The sequence below is a fragment of the Microcaecilia unicolor genome, chromosome 3, assembly GCF_901765095.1.
Source record: "Microcaecilia unicolor chromosome 3, aMicUni1.1, whole genome shotgun sequence".
Lineage (NCBI taxonomy): Eukaryota > Metazoa > Chordata > Amphibia > Gymnophiona > Siphonopidae > Microcaecilia > Microcaecilia unicolor.
This window is the reverse complement of record NC_044033.1, coordinates 357,933,255-357,956,532: the sequence shown is the minus strand read 5'-3', so window position 1 is coordinate 357,956,532 and position 23,278 is coordinate 357,933,255. Positions and strand designations below refer to the sequence as shown.

At 44.9% G+C, this 23,278-nt stretch overlaps 1 protein-coding gene across 1 annotated transcript in view; it reads left to right on the top strand.

Moving 5' to 3' along the window:
• Positions 1-21,905, top strand: part of TXLNB (taxilin beta) — a 97,878-nt gene extending 75,973 nt beyond the window's left edge. Inside the window, exons 8-11 of the mRNA XM_030198537.1 lie at positions 10,681-10,773; positions 17,634-17,729; positions 20,393-20,846; positions 20,895-21,905. Coding sequence (XP_030054397.1) covers positions 10,681-10,773; positions 17,634-17,729; positions 20,393-20,846; positions 20,895-21,217 — 966 coding nt within the window. The 3' untranslated portion in view covers positions 21,218-21,905. The remainder of the gene's footprint in view (positions 1-10,680; positions 10,774-17,633; positions 17,730-20,392; positions 20,847-20,894) is intronic.
• The last annotated feature ends 1,373 nt before the right edge of the window (positions 21,906-23,278 follow it).

Here is a 23,278-nt window from a genome sequence, read left to right as displayed (position 1 = left end):
GAAAGTATACAAGAATTTACCAGTAATGCAGTCAGAGGTGAATTTTTGGGTGGGCCCATTCATTTCCTCCGTCCCTGGCCCCCACCACTCCCAACCCTGGTGCTAAAAATACCTTGGTTGGTGGGGATTCCCAAGCCCTACCAGCTGAAGATGTTTTCCACTGGAGTTCACCCATCCCCCCCGTCCCCCCAAGCCATTTGAATACTGGGAAAGTCAGTGGCACACTTCCATCCACCAACACCTGCACCCCTGCACATGCTCAGTTCATGCATATGAACTGAGCATGCATAAGGATGGAAGCATGCTGCCAGCTTCCCCAGTGTTGACAAGAGCTGGGGCTTCCAGCAGGACATCTTCAGCTGACAGGGCTTGGGGATCCCCACCAGCTACACTAAGAATGTGTGCCACTGCTGGGTGAGTCTGAACCCAAAGTGGGTGGATCCCTGCCCACTTGAATTCACCCCTGGCTATGCCACTGGAATCAACTGAAGACAGACTGAGCTCAGCAGTTATGACTACTTGGATTTCTTTCCCTGTGACATTGGAAGACTGAAAGATGCATGTAGGTTGAAGCATCAAATCCGTCATCTCCCAAAACAAGTGTATTGCTCTGAAACATATTGGGAGATATTCTATCTTTTTATATTTTTCTATCGTTCATTAAAAATGCTTTTGCTGTAGGTTCATCAAGCATCAAAGGACTCAAATACAAATCCACTTATGCATCTAGCTTTTCCTACCTAAGTGCACAACTATGGAATGCACTACCAAAAGTAGTAAAAACTACGCTTGACCACACAAATTTCCGGAAAGTAATAAAGACAGACCTGTTCAGAACAGCATACCCCACCGACCAGTGGCGTAGCCACAAGTGGGCCTGGGTAGGCCAGAGCCTACCCATTTAGGGCTCAGGCCCACCCAATAGTAGCACAAGTTTAGCAGTAGCTGGTGGGGATCCCAATCTCCACCAGATGAATTCCCCCTGATGCTAATGAAAACGCTACTCTCCATGATACCAGCACCTGCGCATGCTCAGTTTTCAGTGCACGTCTGCTGTACACTGCAAAGGTGGAAAGAAGCATTTTTCCGCCAGCTATGATATTCTTTGGGGGGGGGGGGGAGAACACTTGGTGCCCACCCACTTCTTGCCTAGGCCCACCCAAAATCTGTTGTCTGGCTACGCCCCTGCCACCGACCCAACATAAAAACCTGGATACCTGCGACACAACGTAATCAAAGACCGTAATGGACATATCCTAACTCTTCCCCTCCCTCTCTAAGTTCCTCCAATTGTATTTGCCATACATGTAACCCATTCTACCTTGTATTGTTCATACCTGTATTTGTTCAAACTGGAATCAGCTAACGCCGTTTACGGTACTATGTAAGCCACATTGAGCCTGCAAAAAGGTGGGAAAATGTGGGATACAAATAAATAAATAAAGGGATGCTGTCAGCATTGCCTCCATTCAGGCATCCTGAGGATGGATCCTCCAAACCAATTCTATAATGGCAGCTGGGCACTCAGACTCCAATATAGATTACAAGCATAACTTAGTATCAGCATGCCTACTATTACATCAGCCATAGAGCTGGCATAAATTCAGGCACCTAAATTCAGGAGGGGCATGTGCATCTTACCAGGAGAGCCTCTCCTAGGGTTACCATTTTGTGTCCTCTGAAAAAGAGGACACATGTCACGCCCCCTACCCCGCCCCCGCCCCATGCCCCGCCCCTGCCACGCCCCCTTCAGGTCCGGGTTCCGCCCCTATTCCCCCCCCCCCCCCCGTCACATAGTCCCCTCCCCCCCATCACATACCCCCCCCTCACTTACTGTCTAGCCCTGGTGGTCTAGTAGCGTCTTCTCTTCGGGGCAGGAAAGAGCCCCCTCTTTCCTGCCCGGAGCGCTGCCTGCCCTTGCCTGCTGCATCCTCCTCGGTATGGCTGGGGATTCAAAATGGCCACCGAGAGTTGAAGCGGCCTCGCGAGAGTTCAACTCTCGGCGGCCATTTTGAATCCCCAGCCAGACCGAGAAGGATGATAGACAGGGGAGGCAGCGCTCCGGGCAGGAAAGAGGGGGCTCTTTCCTGCCCCGAAGACGTCACTAGACCACCAGGGAACATGGTAAGGAAGGGGAGGGGAGGGGACGGGAGACCACGCGCCGATCGCCCGCCCACACGCCCACCGCACGCACGCGCCTGCCCGCACCCGCGCCCACGTTGTCCAGAAATCCGGACAAACGTGGGCGGGGGCAAAATCCGCCAGACGCCCCGGACATGCCCTCAAAAAGAGGACATGTCCGGGGAAATCCGGACGTATGGTAACCCTAGCCTCTCCCCCCCCCCCCCCCCCCCCCACCACAAGCCATCACTTGGTTTTATGTTGCCATTTAAGAACATTTTTATTTTGTAAATATTCTTAAGTTATATATTTTTTTCCTGACTGAAGAACTTTGTTTATTGAGAAATTTGTACTTCTCAGAATCTGTTCAGGTTGTATCTTTTTGTAATCTGCTTTGAGCCCCTGTAAATGTGTATAAAAAAAAGTGACACTACAATGAAACTGATGATATTGAAAACTAGGTATTTTCTGTCCTGAGAATAGCTTTCACATAACAATACATATACGAGACATAGTGGACGTGAGTATCACTTCTTAACATGTCTGCCTGAGGGAGGAGAAGATGTGCTACATCTGATCCAGGAGGAAAGTTCTGGAAGCCAAATCCAGAACTTCCAAGGTCGCATTCTCAAAAATTCTCCCCATTCCACGTGCAAGACCCAGACACAGGCAGTAATACAATCAGTGGCGTAGCTAGGTGGGGCGCAGGGGGAGCGGTTGCTTCCCCAAACAGCTGTTTTGAAAAAATGGCGCCTATGCGCCTCGTGGCAATAAATATTTTTTTCTGCTCCCTCCCTCCGTAGTCTTAATCTGTTCCAGTCTCTTTTGCCCGTCTCTCCCGTCCACGTGGTCACGTTTTACTTCCCTGAAGCCTTCTCCCTCCTGCGCAGCACCGCACCAGTGATTCACAGTCAGCCTTCTGCCAGCGTCGGGGCCTCTCCTTAGGCGCATCCCACCTCTGCGGTAAACAGGAAGTTGCAATAGAGTAGGCAGGACGCGCCTGAGGAGAAGCCCCGACGCTGGCAGAAGGCTGACTGTGAATTGCCGGTGCTGCAAAGGAGGGAGAAGGCTTTAGGGAAGTAAAAAGTGACCACACGGACAGGAGAGACGGCAGAAGAGAAGGTGAAAGATGCAACGCTGGGGAGGGGGGGGCGGGGGCTGGAGAAGGGAGAAAGCTGCCCAGGGAGGTTTAATTGACCAGAGTGGAAGTGAGCCTATCTAGTCCACCTTAACAAGGGAGCCAATTTGGGTAATATGTCTCCACCCCCCCTCCCCCCCGCGCAGCTGTCCCCGTTCAGTTCAAAGCAAGCAAACTTATGATCTGCTGCATACATGTTGTTGTTCTTTATTGTTGGTCCATCTGTAACAATGTTAAAACTGTTTCAGTTGGATAGGCAGTGCCTTAAAAGCTGGAGGAGTAAAGAAATAACAGTTGAGTCAGTGGCGTTCCTTGCCTGGATGGCACCCGGGGCAGAGCGCCGATGCGCCCCCCCCCCCCCCCCCCCACTAAATTACACCTTCCCCCCCTCTGGCGAAATGACACCCCCCCCCCCTGGGTGCACGCCGCTAGGGGGGGGGGGTGCCGCGGCGCGCACCTGCTCCAAGTTTGCTAAACTTCTTTGCTCGTTCGCTACAGTTCCCTCTACCCCGGAACAGGAAGTAACCTGTTCCGGGGCAGAGGGAGCTGCAGCGAACGAGCAAAGAAGTTTAGCTAACTTGGAGCAGGCACGCGCCGTGGCACCCCCCAGCGGCGTGCACCCGGGGCGGACTGCCCCTCCTTGGTACGCCACTGAGTTGAGTATCACTAAAACAGCATCAAAAATTATTGTTGCTGGTAGAATATGGTAATACTAGGGCCCAGCTAAGGGAACAAGTTATTTTGAGTTACTCTTCATTGGACCAAACTTCCTTTCCTTGTGCCATCACTATCCAGCAGGATAGGCAGTGTCTTGAAAGGTGGAGGATAAAGGATTTTTAAAAAAATATTTATATCACACATTATCCCAAGCAAAGTCAGATTCAGTGTGGCTTACATTTGAAAATACAGTGAGACAGAATAATAGAATTAGTTATATCATGGGAATAAATAGATGGATATGTCTGAAACATTTAACAAAGTTGAGATTAGCATATATACACAACTGGGCATTTAAATGTTTGTCCTTTATTGATACCACATGTTCAGAAATCATAACCATAAGTATAGACAGTTATTCAAAGAATATCACATGGGAGGGGAAGGAGATAGGGACACAAAGAGGGCACTACTGGAAAGGGGAGGAGGAGATAAGTACATAAGTATTGCCATACTGGGAAAGACCAAAGGTCCATCGAGCCCAGGATCCTGTTTCCAACAGTGACCAATCCAGGTCACAAAATACCCAGCAAGATCCCAAAAATGTACAAAACATTTTATACTGTTTATCCCAGAAATAGTGGAGTTTCACCAAGTTCATTTAATAACAGTCTATGGACTTTTCCTGTAGGAAGCCGTCCAAACCTTTTTTAAACTCCACTAAGCTAACCGCCTTTACCACATTCTCTGGCAACGAATTCCAGAGTTTAATTACACGTTGAGTGAAGAAATTTTTTCTCAGATTCGTTTTAAATTTACTACATTGCAGCTTCATCGTATGCCCCCTAGTCCTAGTATTTTTGGAAACCGTGAACAGACGCTTCACATCTACCCATTCAACTCCACTCATTATTTTATAGACCTCTATCATATCTCCCCTCAGCTGCCTTTTCTCCAAGCTGAAGAGCCCTAGCCGCTTTAGCCTTTCCTCATAGGGAAGTCATTCCATCCCCTTTATCATTTTTGTTGCCCTTCTCTGCACCTTTTCTAATTCCACTATATCTTTTTTGAGATGCGGCAACCAGAATTGAACACAATATTCGAGGTGCGGTCGCACCATGGAGCGATACAAAGGCATTATAACATCCTCATTTTTCAGTTCTATCAGTACTCTGGGATGAATACCATCTGGTCCAGGAGATTTGCTACTCTTCAGTTTGTAGAACTGCCCCATTACATCCTCCAGGTTTACAGAGAATTCATTAAGTTTCTCTGACTCGTCAGCTTCGAATACTATTTCTGGCACCGGTATCCCACCCAAATCTTCCTCGGTGAAGACCGAAGCAAAGAATTCATTTAATCTCTCCGCTACTGCTTTGTCTTCCCTGATCGCCCCTTTTACTCCTCGATCATCTAGTGGTCCAACTGATTCTTTTGCCGGCTTCCTGCTTTTAATATACCTAAAAAAAATTTACTATATGTTTTTGCCTCCAATGCAATCTTTTTTTATCTTTCCTTATCAGCGCTTTGCATTTGACTTGACATTCCTTTTGCCGTTTCTTATTATTTTCAGTCGGTTCCTTCTTCCATTTTCTGAAGGATTTTCTTTTAGCTCTAATAGCTAGGGACACAGAGGGGCACCACTGTAAGGGGGAATGGGGATATGAGGACAATGGTGAAAAATGGGTAAGATAGGGACAAAGAGGTAATGCTGGAAAAGGGGGAAGATGGTAACAGAGGTAATGCTGGAAAAAGGGGGAAGATGGGGACACAGGACAATGTTAGAAAAAGGGAGAGGTGGGGACACCAGGACGGCAGATGCTAGAAAGTGGGAGATGAGGAGACCAGGTAGGCGTTTGCTGAAAAAGGGGGGGGGATGGGGACACAGAAAGGGCTGATACTGAACTTGGGGGTAGGATAGGGACAAGGGATATAGAAGGGAGATGCTGGACAGGACAAATAGTGGTGCAGAGGAAAAAAGGATGGTGCACTTGGAGACAGAAGAAATGTCAGATGGGCAAGAGACCCTGTAAAGGCAGAAGAAACAGAGAAAAACAGAAAAGAGACAGTGGGACCAAAGCAAATGAGAAAATAAATTGTTCAAGCAACAGTAGAGGGGTCCGAGTACATTTTCTTAAGTCATTTTGGATGTCCTGCAGCACAGATTTTGATGGCTAGAATCAGGGACTGCAAATCCCACATGAATTTGGGATGTGAGTTCACACTAGGGTTATGACCAGCCACAGGAACTTATCCATGTACTGGCAATATTCACAACTGTAACCAGATAAGCGCCCGGATATGACATACGTTTTGCTATCCTAACTTTATCCAGGCACTGACAAGGTTAAGTACATAAGTAATGCCATACTGGGAAAAGACCAAGGGTCCATCGAGCCCAGCATCTTGTCCACGACAGGGGCCAATCCAGGCCAAGGGCACCTGGCAAGCTTCCCAAACGTACAAACATTCTATACATGTTGTTCCTGGGATTTTGGATTTTTCCAAGTCCGTTTAGTAGCGGTTTATGGACTTGTCCTTTAGGAAACCGTCTAACCCCTTTTTAAACTCTGCTAAGCTAACCGCCTTCACCACATTTTCTGGCAATGAATTCCAGAGTTTAATTACACGTTGGGTGAAGAAAAAGTTTCTCTGATTTGTTTTAAATTTACTACACTGTAGTTTAATCGCATGTCCCCTAGACCTAGTATTTTTGGAAAGCGTGAACAGACGCTTCACATCCACCTGTTCCACTCCACTCATTATTTTATATACCTCTATCATGTCTCCCCTCAGCCGTCTCTTCTCCAAGCTGAATAGCCCTAGCCTCCTTAGTCTTTCTTCATAGGGAAGTCGTCCCATCCCCGCTATCATTTTAGTCGCCCTTCGCTGCACCTTTTCCAATTCTACTATATCTTTCTTGAGATGCGGCGACCAGAATTGAACACAATACTCAAGGTGCGGTCGCACCATGGAGCGATACAACGGCATTATAACATCCTCACACCTGTTTTCCATACCTTTCCTAATAATACCCAACATTCTATTCGCTTTCCTAGCCGCAGCAGCACACTGAGCAGAAAGTTTCAGTGTGTTATCGACGACGACACCCAGATCCCTTTCTTGGTCCGTAACTCCTAACGTGGAACCTTGCATGACTAGCTATAATTCGGGTTCTTTTTTCCCACATGCATCACCTTGCACTTGCTCACATTAAACGTCATCTGCCATTTAGCCGCCCAGTCTCCCAATCTCGTAAGGTCCTCTTGTAATTTTTCACAATCCTGTCGCGAGTTAACGACTTTGAATAACTTTGTGTCATCAGCAAATTTAATTACCTTGCTAGCTACTCCCATCTCTAAATCATTTATAAATATATTAAAAAGCAGCGGTCCTAGCACAGACCCCTGAGGAACCCCACTAACTACCCTTCTCCATTGTGAATACTGCCCATTTAACCCCACTCTCTGTTTCCTATCCTTCAACCAGTTTTTAATCCACAATAGGACATTTCCTCCTATCCCATGACCCTCCAATTTCCTCTGTAGCCTTTCATGAGGTACCTTGTCAAACGCCTTTTGAAAATCCAGATACACAATATCAACCGGCTCCCCTTTGTCCACATGTTTGTTTACTCCTTCAAAGAATTGAAGTAAATTGGTCAGGCAAGATTTCCCCACACAAAAGCCGTGCTGACTCTGTCTCAGTAATCCATGTCCTCGGATGTGCTCTGTAATTTTGTTTTTAATAATAGCCTCTACCATTTTCCCCGGCACCGACGTCAGACTCACCGGTCTATAATTTCCCGGATCTCCCCTGGAGCCTTTTTTAAAAATGGGCGTTTCATTGGCCACCCTCCAATCTTCCGGTACCACGCTTGATTTTAAGGATAAGTTGCATATCACTAGCAGTAGCTCCGCAAGCTCATTTTTCAGTTCTATCAGTACTCTAGGATGAATACCATCCAGTCCAGGAGATTTGCTACTCTTCAGTTTGCCGAACTGCCCCATTACGTCCTCCAGGTTTACCGTGAAGTCAGTAAGTTTCTCCGACTCGTCCATTAGCAGACTGAGGGACATAGTTACCAATATATGCAACTGTTGACTCATGTTTTTTTTACCACAAGTCTCATTTTATGCAATGAGACCTAGTTAGTAATAAGTGAGGTTAACAGTAAATAACAGCCCACATTATCTCCACTAACCAGGTACACCCCAGCACCGCCTGACTCCGCTCCCAGACCGCCCCGGCACTAACTGACAATGCCAATTAGAACTTATATACCACGTCAACCATGAGCTCAGAGTGGTTTACAATAAGAGCAAACTAATTACAACTAAATTCAAAACAATATTATACAAAATTGCCCATCTGATATTCAAAGTGATTTAAGCAGGCAGGAGAGGCTGGTCTCGGGCATTTTAAGGCATTTTAAGATGTCCATCTGCTTTGAAAATGAGCACCAAAAGCTGTTTTCTATTCCCAACCCATAATAATACTATATTATCTACATTCAACTTTAGAGCAGAAGCTATTATCCAATTTAAACTTGTATTAAGACAAATATTCAATTTTTGATAAGCTTCAAAAAACGAAGATTGAACAGGATAGCGTCACAGGGATTTCACGGGATCTTCAGCTGCACTATCCTGCTCTGCGCTGCTAAACATTCTGGGATGGCCAGGTTACCATGATTTAACCGGGCAGGAGCCCATCCTGCCTGCTTAAATCATTCTGAATATCTACCCCAAAATTTCTAGATGCCATCATGAACAGCTTCATTGATCAGCTGGTCCAGGAACCAGTGGATTGGGGAAGGGGCTAATCTAGACCTGCTCTTCATTGTGATGCAGGATCTTGTACAAGAGGCAATGATGGTGGGGCCGCTGGGCAATAGTGATCATAAGTGAATCAAAATTAACATAAATCAGTGAAGGAGAACACTAAGGGGCCCCTTTACAAAGAGGCGGTGGGGCTGCCAGGTTTGTGTGCAGCAAATTGGCCCTACCGCTGGGCTTGCCCAGGATCCCAGTGATAGTTTCAGGTCTGCCGCACACCATTTCCATGTACTGCATGACCATTTATTGCCCTCAGTGTAGTAAAAGGTGACCTCTGCATGGAGCAATCCCACAAGCCAGCGCCACCACGGACCACCTTTTACTGCTGCTTGGTAAAAGGGTCCCCAAGGAAACTATTGCATTGACACTTATCTTTAAAAGGGAAGAGTAAGGGCCTTATGTACTAACCTGTTGAAAACGCTTATATTTCTATTTTCTTACTGAATATTTTTTGAGGAAAGACTACCTGCCATATTTTCACTTCTTCAATATTAAAATTACCAAAGGGCTCATTTTTGAAAGAGAAAAATGTCTAAAAAGTAGCATAAAGCAGCATTTGGATGTTTTTCTCACCTGAACATCCAAATCGGTAGTTTCGCAATCCATTTTCCAGACATTTTTCTATGCAGTTCATCTGCAGTGCATCCAAATCTCAAGGGGGGGGGGGGGCGTGTTGGGTGTTCCTAAGACCTGGATGTTTTTCAGCCATAACGGAACAAAACAAAAACTTCCAGGGCTAAAACTAAGGGGGTCTTTTACTAAAGCTTAGCTCAAGTTATCTACAGCAGGGCCCATTTTATTCCTATGGGCCCTGCTGCAGATAACTCAAGCTAAGCAAAAGACCCCCTAAGACATTTTAAGCTAGACCTGTTTTAATAGCTACTAAGCCACAGAAAAATGTCCTACATGACTAGATGACCACTGGAGTAATAAAGGAATGACCCCCCCTTACTCCCACAGTGGTCACTGACCCCCTCCCATCCACCCCCCAAAATGTAAAAGAAATAATATATACCAGCCTCTATGACAGCCTCAAATGTTATAACCATTCCTGTTAGAGCAGCATGCAAGTAGCCTAGTGTTTGGTGCATTGCACGATAGAAAACAGGACTCAGGTACATAATCCACTCAACTATTACACTTGTGATGGAAAGTGTGAGCACTCCAAAACCCACCAAAAATCTACTGTACCCACATATAGGTGACACATGCAGCCATAAGGGCTATTATAGTGATATACAGTTGGATACAGTAGGGTTTTGGAGGGCTCACTATACAATATAAAGGAGCAATATAAAGGAGCAATATCAAGGTGAGATGTGTTCCTAGGAGATTTTATGTGAAGTCCACTGCAGTGCCCCCTAGGGGGCGCCCCACTGCTCTGCTGGGATGACTGTGTGGCCAGTCCACTACGAATGCTGACTCCTACATCCCAATGGCTTGATTTTGTGTGTTTTTCACTTGGAATTTTTTTTCTGAAAATTGACCAAAAAGATAAACACAGAGCATGAAGACAATCTAGCAAGTGGCCATTTAAAAAAAAAAAAAAAGGATAGACGTTTTATTGTTTCAAAAATGGTTATATTTGCTGTTTGGATTCTGGATGTTTTGAGCAAAATGTTCAAAGTCGGTCTTAGATATCATATCGAAAATGTCCCTCGTGTAGCATTTTCTATACTATGCACAGCCTTATGTGTATTAGGAAGTCGATCAGACAATACTGAATTTTAAGGACAAGAATATTTTTTGTACATATGCAGTAAACACAGTTTTTGCCTTGAAAGACTAACCTTGTGCAAATATCACAGAATATGCAAGTATGGAAAAAAAACCTTTGGACATCAGGCATTTTGGTTAAAAGTATACTTTTCATAAAAATATGAATGATTATTTTTTTTAACTGATCTCTCATTCTGTCTATAATAGATTACACTGTACTCTGAAAGGTTTGAGGAATTCCAAAGTTCATTGAAAAAAAGTAATGAAGTTTTCACCTGCTTCAAGGAAGAAATGGATAAAGTGAGTACTCTTCAGTCTCTTTGGCTTGGGCAAGTTCAGATGTTTTAGGAGGGCAGGTATATAAATGAAAATGTAAATGAACTATGATAAATGACTGATCTGGCTGATATACAGCCTACCTTTCACTTGTTCTACAACTCTGAGGGGTGGAGGCCTCTAGTATTATATATTTTTGTATATTGCTATTATGACCTAAAAATACTGAGATGCATAGAATCTGCCTCTGTTTTCAAGAAAAATAAAGCTAAAACAAGGCTGCTGTTTACATTTCCTGAGATCTCTATGCAATGATAGGCAATCCATCAATCCAGTTGTGTACCATATTATTCATTGTAAAATCATTAACATTGAAGATTTATATACAGTGCAATCCGCTTAAGTGCAAGGGTCTGGGACCAAAGAAATACATGCGGTTAACCGGAGCGTGCACTTAACTGTTGTGACCCAAAGAAGCTTGACATCTGATAAACATATGTACAGTACTGTTTATTATACATACTGTATACTGTCTCCGTTAACTGACGTTATACAGTCTCCGTTAACTGATGTTAGGCTTACTTGAAGTAATCAGTCATAGTCCTCTGTACACTGTCGTCAGCTGTTTGTAGATCGTAATCAACAGCTACGTAGTGATGAACCTCCTCTTCAGTAACACAGGCTGGGATGTCAATAGCCTGTTCATCTGATGCGTTTGCAACAGCTGCATCTGTTTCGACCCTCTCCACATCTCTAACAAAGCTTGCCCGCTTGTAGCAGTTCACAATGGTTGCCTATGTAACATGATCGCAGGTTTCTTTCTGCATATTTAGGGAATCCAACAGTGATAGATTATTAGCCAATTCAACAGCACGTTTATCCTTGCCAGTCTAGTCATCCATAATACTCATCAAATGAAGTAGCACAAGAGCCCGATAATGTTGTTTGAAATTGGCTATTATGCCCTGATCCATAGGTTGGATCAGAGAGGTAGTGTTTGGTGGCAGGAAGACCACCTTGACGTTAGACAGCCTGACATCATCACTGTGTACAGCACAATTATCACAAAGCAACAAAATCTGACGCTTTTGTGCCTGCATTCTAGTATCTAACTTCTTTAGCCACTGCTTCCAAATTTCCCCAGTCATCCATGAATTTGCGTTAGCCTCGTATGACACAGGAAGTCGCTTAACATTCTTGAAGCAACGGGGCTGTTTGCTCTTTCCAATGACAAGTGGTTCCAACTTCTCACTCCCATCCATATTGCAGCAAAGGAGGATCGTCAGTCGGTCCTTTGACGTTTTACCTCCTGTAGTTTCGGCTTGTTTGAATGCAAGTGTTCCATCAGGAATCGCTCGTAGAGACCGGTTTCGTCAGCATTGAAAATGTCACGAGGTGCAAACTTGTTCAAGATGGTAGGAAGAACTGAAACAACCCAATTTTCAGCACCAAAGTCATCAGCGTCTTGTTTTCCACCATGCTGTTTCTTGAATTTTATGTTGTTCCTCTCCTTCCATCTTTCCAACCATCCAACAGTGGCTTTGAATTCAGTTAGTCCAAGACTTTCAGCTAGCTGATTAGCTTTCTCCATAAGCAGTGGACCACTGACAGGAAACTGTCTGCTCCTGGCTTGAGAAAACCACCAAAGAAGAGCATCTTCTACTTCCTCAGCTTTTCCCACCGGTTTTCATTTCCGGTGTGGATTTGAATTGTTTTGCCAGTCTTCCAGAAGCTGGTCTTTCTGCTTCAAGATATGTGAAATTTGACTGAGATTGACACCATATTCTTTAGCAATAGATGCTTGACTTTGTTTTCTAATTTTTTAAGAACTTCTATTCGTTCAGCCAGTGTTAAAGTCTTACAGCTGCACCACAACGACGACTCCAGTGTACACTCTAACAACATTCTTTCACTTATTCTGCCTGTGGCAGTTAAAGGGGCGGTAAATTTGAAATCTCGTTGGTTGTCATGCGCCAATCGGCTTCCATATTCCATGTGTGCACTTATGCGGAGTCTTTCCTGCAGAGAAGCGGTCTTAAACCATGCATATAAGCGAATCTTGCACTTATCAGTGGTACGCTAAACCGAAGTTTGTCCCCATAGAAATTGATGGTGCTTAAAACGGGACCGAAGTACGGCATGCAGTTAAACAGAGCATGCACTTATCCGACGTGCACTTAAATGGAGTGCACTATATTGATAAAGAAGGCTAAAAGACAATATGAAAAACAAATTGCTGTGGAGACAACAACTCATAATAACACCTTTTTGAGGTGCATCAGAAGCAGAAAGCCTGTGAAGGAATCCATGGGACTGTAAGATCATGAAGCAACAAAAAAGGCACTCAGGAAGGACAAGGTCATAGCAGAGTATTTAAATGAATTCTTTGCTTCAGTCTTTTCGGAAAAGATGGAAGCGAGCTACCTGTACCGGAAATAAAGATGGAAGAGATCTACCTGTACTGGAAATGGTTTTCAAGGCTAATGATGTGGAGGAACTGAAAGAAATCTTGGTGAACCTGGAAGATGTACTGAGCCAAATTGACACGTTAAAGAGTGATAAATCACATGGACCAGATGGCATACACCCAAGGGTACTGAAGGAACTCAAACATGAAATTGCTGTTCTGTTGTAAGTGATCTGTAACCTGTCATTAAAATTGTCCTTAGTACATAAAAATAGGAAGGTAGCCAATGTAACTCTAATTTTTAAAAAGGGTTCCAGGGATCATCCAGGAAATTACCGACCGGCAAGCCTGCAATGGCGTACCAAGGGGGGGGGCTGTGGGGGCGGTCCGCCCCGGGTGCACGCCGCTGGGGGGGTGCTGCGCGCCTGTCGGCTCCACTCATTCCCTGCTCCCTCTGCCCCGGAACAGGTTACTTCCTGTTCCGGGGCATAGGAAGCAGGGAACGAGTGAAGCTGACAGGCGCGGCACACCCCCCCCCCCCCCCCCACAGGTAAAAATGCACCCGGGGGGTGTCCTTTCGCTGGGGGGGAGCGCTGCACCCGGGGGGGTGCATCGATGATCTGCTCCAGGTGTCAGCCACCCTAGGAACACCACTGTAAGCCTGACTTTAGTGCTAGGGAAAATAGTGGAAGCTATTATAAAGAATTAAAATTACAGAACACATAGACAAATATGGTTTAATGGAACAAAGACAGCATGGGTTCAGCCACGGGAAGTCTTGCCTCAACATTTGCTTCATTTCTTTGAAGGCGTAAATAAACATATGGATAAAGGTGAGTCAGTTGATGTAATGTATCTAGATTTTCAGAAAGCTTTTGACAAGGCTCCTCATGAGAGAGTCCTGAGAAATAGGAGGGAATATCCTTCTGTGGAATACAAATTGGTTATTGGACAGAAAACAGGGTAGGATTAAATGGCCATTTTTCTCAATGGAGGAGGGTGACTAGTGAGTTGCCGCAGGGATCTGTTTTGGGGACTGGTACTATTTAACATATTTATAAATAATCTTGAAAATGGAACAACGAGTAAAGTGATTTAAATTTGCAGATGACACAAAGCTATTCAAAGTCATCAAAACACATGCGGCTTGTGAAAAATTGCAGGAAGACCTTTGGAAACTGGAAGACTGGGCATCCAAATGGCAGACGAAATTTAATGTGGACAAATGCAACATGATGCACATTGGGAAGAATAATCCAAACCATAGTTACCTGATGCTAGGGTCCACTTTAGGAGTCAGCACTCGAGAAAAAGATCTAGATTTCATTGTAGACTATATGCTGCAATCTTCTGTCCAGTGTGCGGCACCAGCAAAAAAGCAAACAGGATGTTAGGAATTATTTGGAAAGGGATGCAAAACAAGACTAAGAATATTATAATGCCTCTGTATTGCTCCATGGTGCGACCTCACCTTCAGTATTGCATTCAATTCTGGTCACCGTATCTCAAAAAAGATATAATGGAATTAGAAAAGATTCAAAAGAAGAGCAACCAAACTGATAAAGGGGATGGAACTCCTCCCATATTAGGAAAGGCTAAAGAGGTTAGGTCTCTTCAGCCTGGAAAAGAGATGGCTGAGGGGGGATATAATTGAGGTCTATAAAATCATGAATGGTATAGAATGGGTAGAAGTGAATCGATTTTTCACTCTTTCAAAAAGCACAAAGACCAGGGGACACTTCATGAAATTCCATGGAAATTGTTTTGAAATAAATAGGAGGAAATATTTTTTTTACTCTAAGAATAGTTAAGCTCTGGAACTCACTGCCAGAGGATGTAGTAACAGCAGTTAGCATATCTGGGTTTAAAAAAGGTTTGGACAAATTCCTGGAGGAAAAGTCTATAGTCTGTTATTGAGATGAACATGGGGCCACAATACTTTATTCAAACTGGCAATCTAGAAAAATTATGACGAACTTAGTAAGGGATAATGTCACTGTGGACTGGATTCTTTAAACACCACCCATATTTGGGCACTGAAAAAAATAAGTGCTAAGCGCTATTCTATAAACAGCACCCAAATTCTGGCACTTAGTTAGAATCTGTCCACAAGTTTAGACACAAGGATTTACACCAACTGAAACCTAGTGTAAATCTTCATGCCTAAGGGGTCCTTTTACGAAGGTGTGCTGAAAAATGGCCTGCACTATGTAGGCACTTGTTTTGGACGCATGCAGATCCATTTTTCAGCGCACTTGTAAAAACTTTTTTAAAATTTTGGCCAAAAATGGACGTATGGCACAATGAAAATTGGCACGTATCCATTTTCGATCTGAGATCTTACCGCCACCTAATGACTTAGCGGTAAGGTCTCACGCGTTAACCGGGCAGTAATGGTCTACACGCGTACCAGGGGCGTATCTGCGTGGGGCCACAGGGGCCTGGGCCCCCGCAGATTTTGCCCCGGACCCCCCTACCGCCGTTAACCCTCCCTCCCTCGCCTACCGCCATCACCTACCCCGAGGTCCGCTTCCTCCGGCTTTTTTAAATATTGCTTCAGCTGGCGGGGGACCCCAACCCCCCGCCAGCCCAGCCGCGATCTTTAACTTTTTCATCCTCGTCGTGCAGCGCGCTGTGAAAGCTGCATGCATCTTTAGATCCAGTTGGATGGAGTCTGACGTCGCAGCACGTTGTAACATCAATGAGCTGCGACGTCAGACAGACTCCATCCAACTGGATCTAAAGATGCATGGAGCTTTCACAGCGTGCTGCACGACGAGGATGAAAAAGTTAAAGATCGCGGCTGGGCTGGCGGGGGGTTGGGGTCCCCTGCCAGCTGAAGCAATATTTTAAAAAGCCGGAGGAAGCGGACCTCGGGGTAGGTGACGGCGGTAGGCGAGGGAGGGAGGGAGTGTTAATGGCGGTAGGGGGGGGTTGATGGCGGTAGGGGGGGGCTATAATGTGCCCCCTCACTCTAGCCCCTGCCCCCCCCTACCGCCAAACCTCAGATACGCCCCTGGCGCGTACAATGCCTTTTACCGCCTGGTTAGTGCCGTACACCAAAATATCAAAATTATTTTCCGGCACGTGTAGTTGACGTGTGTGAAAAATGAAATTATCGCCCGGGCCACGCGGTAGCCGGGCGCTAGCAATGCCCCTGATCTGCCCATGCCTCTCCCTGGCCACACCCTCTTTTTGAATCTGCACCCCACTATTACCTCTGTTGTGCCAGCCCTGTCTTCCCACATTGCTCTGATGTTTACCTTCAAGCCACATGTTGCAGGAAGGAACTCTGGAGCAAGCCTCGTGAGACTGTCACTAAAGGTCTTGGCAGCCATATTGATGGTAAGAGACAGCAGGGGCAGGAGTGACTGGTGATCACTCCTGCCCCAGTTTGTCCACTGGACCACCAGGTTTTAAAGTACACCCAGGAGGTAGGGTTCACAGCAGAGGCATAGCCAGGCAACAGATTTTGGGTGGGCCTAGGCAAGAATTGGGTGGGCACCAAGTGTCCCGTCCCGTCCCCCCCCCCCCCCCCCCCCCCCCCCCCCCCCCACCAAAACATATCTCAGCTGTTGGGGAAAACGCTTCTTTCCACCTTGGCAGTCTGCAGCAGGCATGTGCTGAAAACTGAGAATGCACAGGTGCTGGTATTGTGGAGAGTTGTGTTTTCGTTACCATCAGAAGGAAGTCTTCAATAGAGCTTGAGATACCCACCAGCTACCGCTAAATGTGGTGCTACTGTTGGGTGGGCCCAAGCCCTAAGTGGGTAGGCCCCAGCCCACCCAGGCCCACCTGTGGCTACACCACTGGTTCACAGGTGAGCCCAGGAAGGGCTTTCTGGTCATGAGGGAGGGAGTGGGGGTTTGAGGGGGGGGGATTCAGGCAGGGCCAGTTCAGTTTTGGTTTTGACCTAAACCAAGCGGCAAACTGCAGCCACAGATTTGGTTTTGGTTGCCCTCTACTCTCCCTGCATACCCAACCACCTGAAGAAGAATGTATTTTAGAATATGTTTGAAACTGTATAATAAGCAAAGCCATATAAAACTATAAAATGTCAATAATTATTGTCAATACATAACCAGGGAATGTATCATTCTTACTTTCAAAAGATTGTCAAAATATTCACAGCATAATAACTATGTCCTTTCTGTTCAGGACGATACATGTTGGAATTCATGTAGAAGTACACACACTTCCAGAGAATAATCCCAAGCATATTCATTTTTCATGCTTAAACAGTTTAGATACAAATTCCCCCCTAAAGTAATTTTATGAATGAAATGTTCCAGAAGTCATACAGGTTCTGGGAAAAACTGGCGTCTGCTGGTTTTGAGAGCATTTGTAGAATCAAAGAGACTGCTTGGTCTCCAAAGCTCACGTACAGCACCTGTTGAAAATTCTCTTGCCGATGCTATAAAAACCTTCAGATCATGAACTGAGCTAATGTTTGGAATTTCTACTCCAAATTCTGTAGATGACAAAGAAGATGAGGAAGTTGGAAAAGGAGACAGTAACATGGAAGTCTAGATTTGAAAACTGTAATAAAGCTTTGTTGGATATGATTGAAGAGGTAAGAAAATTGTGGGGTAAGCTTTCTGTAAGGCACCCAGCTGCGAAAGTTGCATGCATACTTGGAAAGCCTGCACAAAATTTAGGAGTCCTTTTACTAAGCTGCGCTAAAAAGTGGCTGGCGGTAATTTTAGCATGATGTTTCCCACACGCTCCGGCCACTTTTTAGCATGGCTCTAAAATGGGCAACCACTCAAAGTGGAGGAACACTCAATCCCTATGAGCGTCGACAAAAAAAGAGTCAAAAAAGTAGGGTAGACTGGCTCTTCCAAAAAAAACAACAAGGGAGACGTTTACTCAAAAATATGTGATTTTTATTTTTTTTAATTTGTGTTTTTTTACAATTTTACAATAATTTCAAGAATACATCTTGATTAGAAAAGATTAATATATGATTTTTAATAAAGATGGTACATTTTTGAGTAAGCATCTCCCTTGTTTTGTTTTGGGTTTTTTTGGAAGAGCCAGTCTACCCTACCTTTTGGAGTCTTTTTTTCTAAAATGGGCAAAGCATGCGGGCCATTACTGCCTAAACCCTTACCGCCTCCTATTTAGAAGGCTGTATGGGCTCACACACTACTCATGCAGTAACTGGGCAGCACACGGCAATGTGACCGTGCTGCCCGATTACTGCTGGGAATGCCTACTCCCCACCCCCTGCGCTAAAAAATAAAAATTATTTTCTAGAATGGGAAATGCTATGCAGTAAAATCAGGACTGCCTGAGGGTACCTGGGCGTGCCCGACGGTAGTGCTGTTTTTTTCCACTCGCTACCCATGTGGTACCCTACCACGCCTTTCTAAAAGAGCCCCTTAACTAAATTAAACAGTGTACAAACCACTGACTAAAGTCGTGACCCTTCTAAGTGGTGTGCAATAAAAACAGAAATAGCACGCATCATCACATAAAATTTGACAAATAATATATGGATAAAATCCAGAACAATAAGACTATTGTTTTACAGAGAAATGTTTGCAAAATCAAGTTGTTGCGCAGGAAAAGATATATGCTTCTATTTCAGGAAAGGAAAGCAGGGCTTAAAAGGGGCCCTTTACCAAACAGCAGTAAAAAAAAAGTGGCTTTAGCGTGCCCTTACGTGGGTCATTCCCGCGTGCTAAGGTTATTTTTACCACTGGGATAAAATAGTCAATTTTCCAATGTTTTTTATTAATAACCACGTGCTAATTTTTCCATTAGCGTGTGGCCATTAGCACATAAGCCCCTACGCCATGTATTATGTAGGTGGTTGGAACTCATGTGCCAAAAGTGCACTTATCAGTTAGTGAGCGGCAATGCCCACATGCTAACCGATTAGCATTGAGCATACCCACTCTCCACCTCAGACCTGCCCCAATGCTAAAAAATACATTTTAATTTTTAGTGGATGGCTAGCGTGTGCACATCCCCAAATCACCCCAGGATGCCTGAGCTCTCTCTGCGGTAAGCTCTTTTTGGCTGTGGTAAGCATGCATTAGTGCTTACTGCAGCTTTGTAAAAGGGTTCCAAACACAGATTAACAGCATGCCACCTAAGTGCATACTTTTTGAAAATGTAAGATGCATGTGTGAATCTAATACACTCTCCCCCTCCCCCTCCCACAAAAAAAACCTTGTTTCCATGTTGTGAGTGTTATAAATGTATGCGTGCACTTCCAGACAATTGGAAATCCACTCACGAGGAAAGTTATCAGTGTGGGCTACCGTTAAGACATGTTACTTCACTATTAACCTCAATTATTAGTAACTAGGTCTCATTGCATAAACCGGGACCTGTGCTAAAATAACATGAGTTAGTGGTAAAATAACCCATCTTAATGGTAGCCCACATCGATAACTACAATCCCTTAAAAGGTTACCACTGAAAATTGCCCCTATACATCACTGTGTTCTTGTAAAGCTGTTTTAAGGACAGGTATGTATAAAACAGCAACCCTAGCAAAGGTTAAACAATTCAGCTGATGGTCAAAACAAGCCAAGTTACTATAATTCCCATGTTATTAATTTATTGTATATCTTTGTTCTATAGAGAAGTATTAAATTAACCGGCTCCAAAATGGCTCCAAATTAAAAGTGATTCCAAAATGATCAGGTGGAAAAAGAGTCTATGAGCAGCTATAGAAGTTATTATCTATGTGACCGATGAAGAGGCAGCTGTGTGAGTCTTGCTGGTTTAGAGTTCGATACCAGTGAGGGGCACACTGAGGTCCATAGATTTTAGCCGACTACAACGAAAGCTATTATTGTGCTGCAGTTGCTGTTGAGTTTCCGATGAACAAATAGCCTATACATGTATAGTTTTGTGTTAGACTTATTTAACGGTGCTTTATTTCCAGTTCCTGTCCAAAAAGAGCACCAAGAGTCAGGAATTACTTAAATTTACAAAACTTTGCAAATAGCGCAGGCTGGAACCATTTTTAGATATATTTTTGAGACATTACAAAAAATTGTCATGGGCTAAAGGCATAGCTCAGTAATTTTACAGAATGGTGGTCAGTTGTAAATCTGCCAGCTTCAGTTGGACAGAGAAAAAAAATGTGTCATTTAGGAGAATTCACATCTTTGCAAAACGTCAAACACCACTGACGTACGAGTCCTCACATTAGTGAGTAGAGACCCCCCCAACACACAGTTTTTGTAATATAACACTATTTGTTTTTTCTTACAGAAAGCCATGCGGACTAAAGAATATGAATGTTTTGTGGTAAAAATTCAAAGACTAGAGAAACTTTGCAGAGCTTTGCAAGAAGAGAGAATGGAACTGTACAAAAAAATTAAAGAAGCCAAATCCAGTGAGGGAGGGGGAGAGGATGAGGAAAGAGAAGAAGAGGAGGTAGAGGAGAGTGTGGAAGTCTTTACAGAGAAAACTGGTACCAGTAGTTCTACTACTGAGCAGGCCAGTTCAGAGCACTCCAATATAGATCAGAAAATAATAAGAAACCTGACTGAATCCTTCATGGTGATGCATTACCCGGAGGGTACTGATGGCAGCAGCATAGAGCCAAGCAAACCTGAAGAAAATAGTCTTCCCTTCCTCAAGGAGCTAGAGGTTCCTTCCCACAGCAGGCCAGAGCATAGCTCTTCTAAAGAATCAGGGCATCTCTCCCTCAAAGAGCCAGAACATCCCTCTGTTAAGGAACCAGAGCTTCCTTCTCTCATGAAGCCAGAACATCCCTCTTCCAAGGATCCAGAGCATCTCTCCCTCAAGGAACTGGAACGTTCTTCTGTCATGGATCCTGAACACCCCTCCCCCAGGGAAGTGGAGCTTCCTTCTCTTGTGAAGCCAGAACATCCCTCCCCCAGGGAACTGGAGCTTCCTTCTCTCATGAAGACAGAACATCCCTCTCCCATGGAGCCAGAACATAGCTCTCAGTCAGTAGGTTTGCCTGAGCAGCCCCGTCCTGTGCCTATAAGTGAAGGATGTGAAGGAGCTACAATGTCACCATTACCCAAGCATCCAGAGACAAATGAAGATATGGAAACAGTAGATTAAATAACCATGTGCTGTAACTTGCACTTCATTTAAAAGAGGCATCAGGGTTACTCTGGAATGTCATAGGAAATAGTCAATCCTGAACCAGCAACAGTAGTAGAATTTCACTCCCTTCAATCTGTTTACAATCTTAACTCAAAGTATACAGTCTACTACATCTATACCATAATGGTATTGAATCATGTGTTTTTCCCTCATTTTCCTAAATTCCACACAACCCATTACCTCCTTTAAACCATCTACCATTCTTTCATATCCATTCTTCAGTTTCTACAGCAGTTATACATATGAAGGTGGCAAATGCTTATCACTCACAAACGGCAAATAATCCGATTTTATTATGTAGGAGGCTCCAATGAAGTAATCTCTTAACTCCCACTATATCCACAATACCCACAATCTTATACAAAGTCCAACACTGATATGCAGACTAGTCATCTGAAAGTGTATTCAACAAAGAATGATTTTCAAATTCTTGGTGAGCTCAGCAGTGCCACTTGCCTGTGCAATCACACTAGCAAAGTAGTTGGCACACACCTCCTCATCGGTACACCCGATTGACCAAACTTAGGTGCAATTCAAATTTAATTTATAAGTAATAAAACTGTCTAGTACTCATCTTAAATATTGTCAGATGGGGCGGCGCTATGTCTCATGCAGTGATTTATATTTTTCAGGGGACAGTCCTTGAGACGTATGTGAATGTTTCCTTGTCTGTGCTCACCTCGCCCTCTGGTGGCCAGAACCGGTGGCTGCTATGGACGGTCACCTGTTCCAGACTTCAGCCCAGTCTGGTCCGGATCTTCCAGGCTGCCAGACTTGCTTCTCTTGTTTGTGCCTGAACAGCACCCGTAGCTACCTTGTGATTCCTGCAGCTGAACTTCAGCAGCTGATGGGCTTTATTAACCTGCTGGAAACTTCTGTGTTTGCCTTTGCATCGTCTAAGGTCCCTGGTTTGTTGGTGCTTTGCTGCACTTCTGCCAAGTCTGGTTTCTTGTTTGAGTTTCTTGTCCAGTTCTAGTTAGTCTGTGTGTAGTTTAGCTTAGGTTCATTGCTTCTCTTCCTAGTCTTGTTTTTGGTCTGTCTTCCTGGTCTAGTTTCTGTTTCTCTGTGTTCTTGCTTAGTGGCTGCTCTGCAGCTTTCAGTCCTGGCTCTTTTCTGTCAGTGTTTGTACCCTGTTTCAGTGGCTGCTTGTCAGCTTTCAGTTCCTGTCATTTAGCTTGTCCATTTCCTGCTTTGTGTAGTATTGTCTGTCTGTGAGTCCTAGCCCAGTTTCCTGCCTTGCTGCCTATGTGTATTCCTTTCCCCTCTGACCCTCAGTCCCTGTTCAGCCTAGTGGGTATCCAGTTCCTGCCCTGTCCGATAAGTCCTGCCGGCCGCCTGCACCCAGGGGCTCAACTCCTGAGGAACGGCGGTCAAGTGCTGGTGAAGTCTAGCTGTTCCTGTCAGAGTTCTGCCTTGTTTCTGGTGTGGGGTGGTTTTGCCTGCTACTGCTGCTCCACGGCAGTGGCCCAACGGCTCACGAACCTAGTTTCTGCCTTGAAAACCTGACACCGTGGAAGCGAAACATGCATGGAACATAGCGCCCCCCTCCCCTGTCTGACAATATTTCAGATGAGTACTAAATAGTTTTATTACTTATAAATTAAATTTGAATTGCACCTAAGTTTGGTCAATCGGGTGTACCGATGAGGAGGTGTGTGCCAACTACTTTGCTAGTGTGATTGCATAGGCAAGTGGCACAGCTGAGCTCACCAAGAATTTGAAAATCATTCTTTCTTGCAGGGGCATAGCCAGACCGGCAGGAGGGGAGTCCAGAGCCTGAGGTGAGGGTGCACATTTTAGCCCCCCAAGCGCCGCTGACCCAACCCCACCACCGCCACCACTTCTGACACTCCCCCCCCCCCCGGCGCCGCCAACCCTCCCCTTTCGACCCCCCTTCCCGCCGCCGCCAACCCTCCCCCACCACCAGGTACCTGTGCTGCCATGACTTGCTTTGCCTTTGCTGGTTCCAATCACAAAATAGCTGCCAGGACCTCCTGCAGCTGTCTCATGAGACTA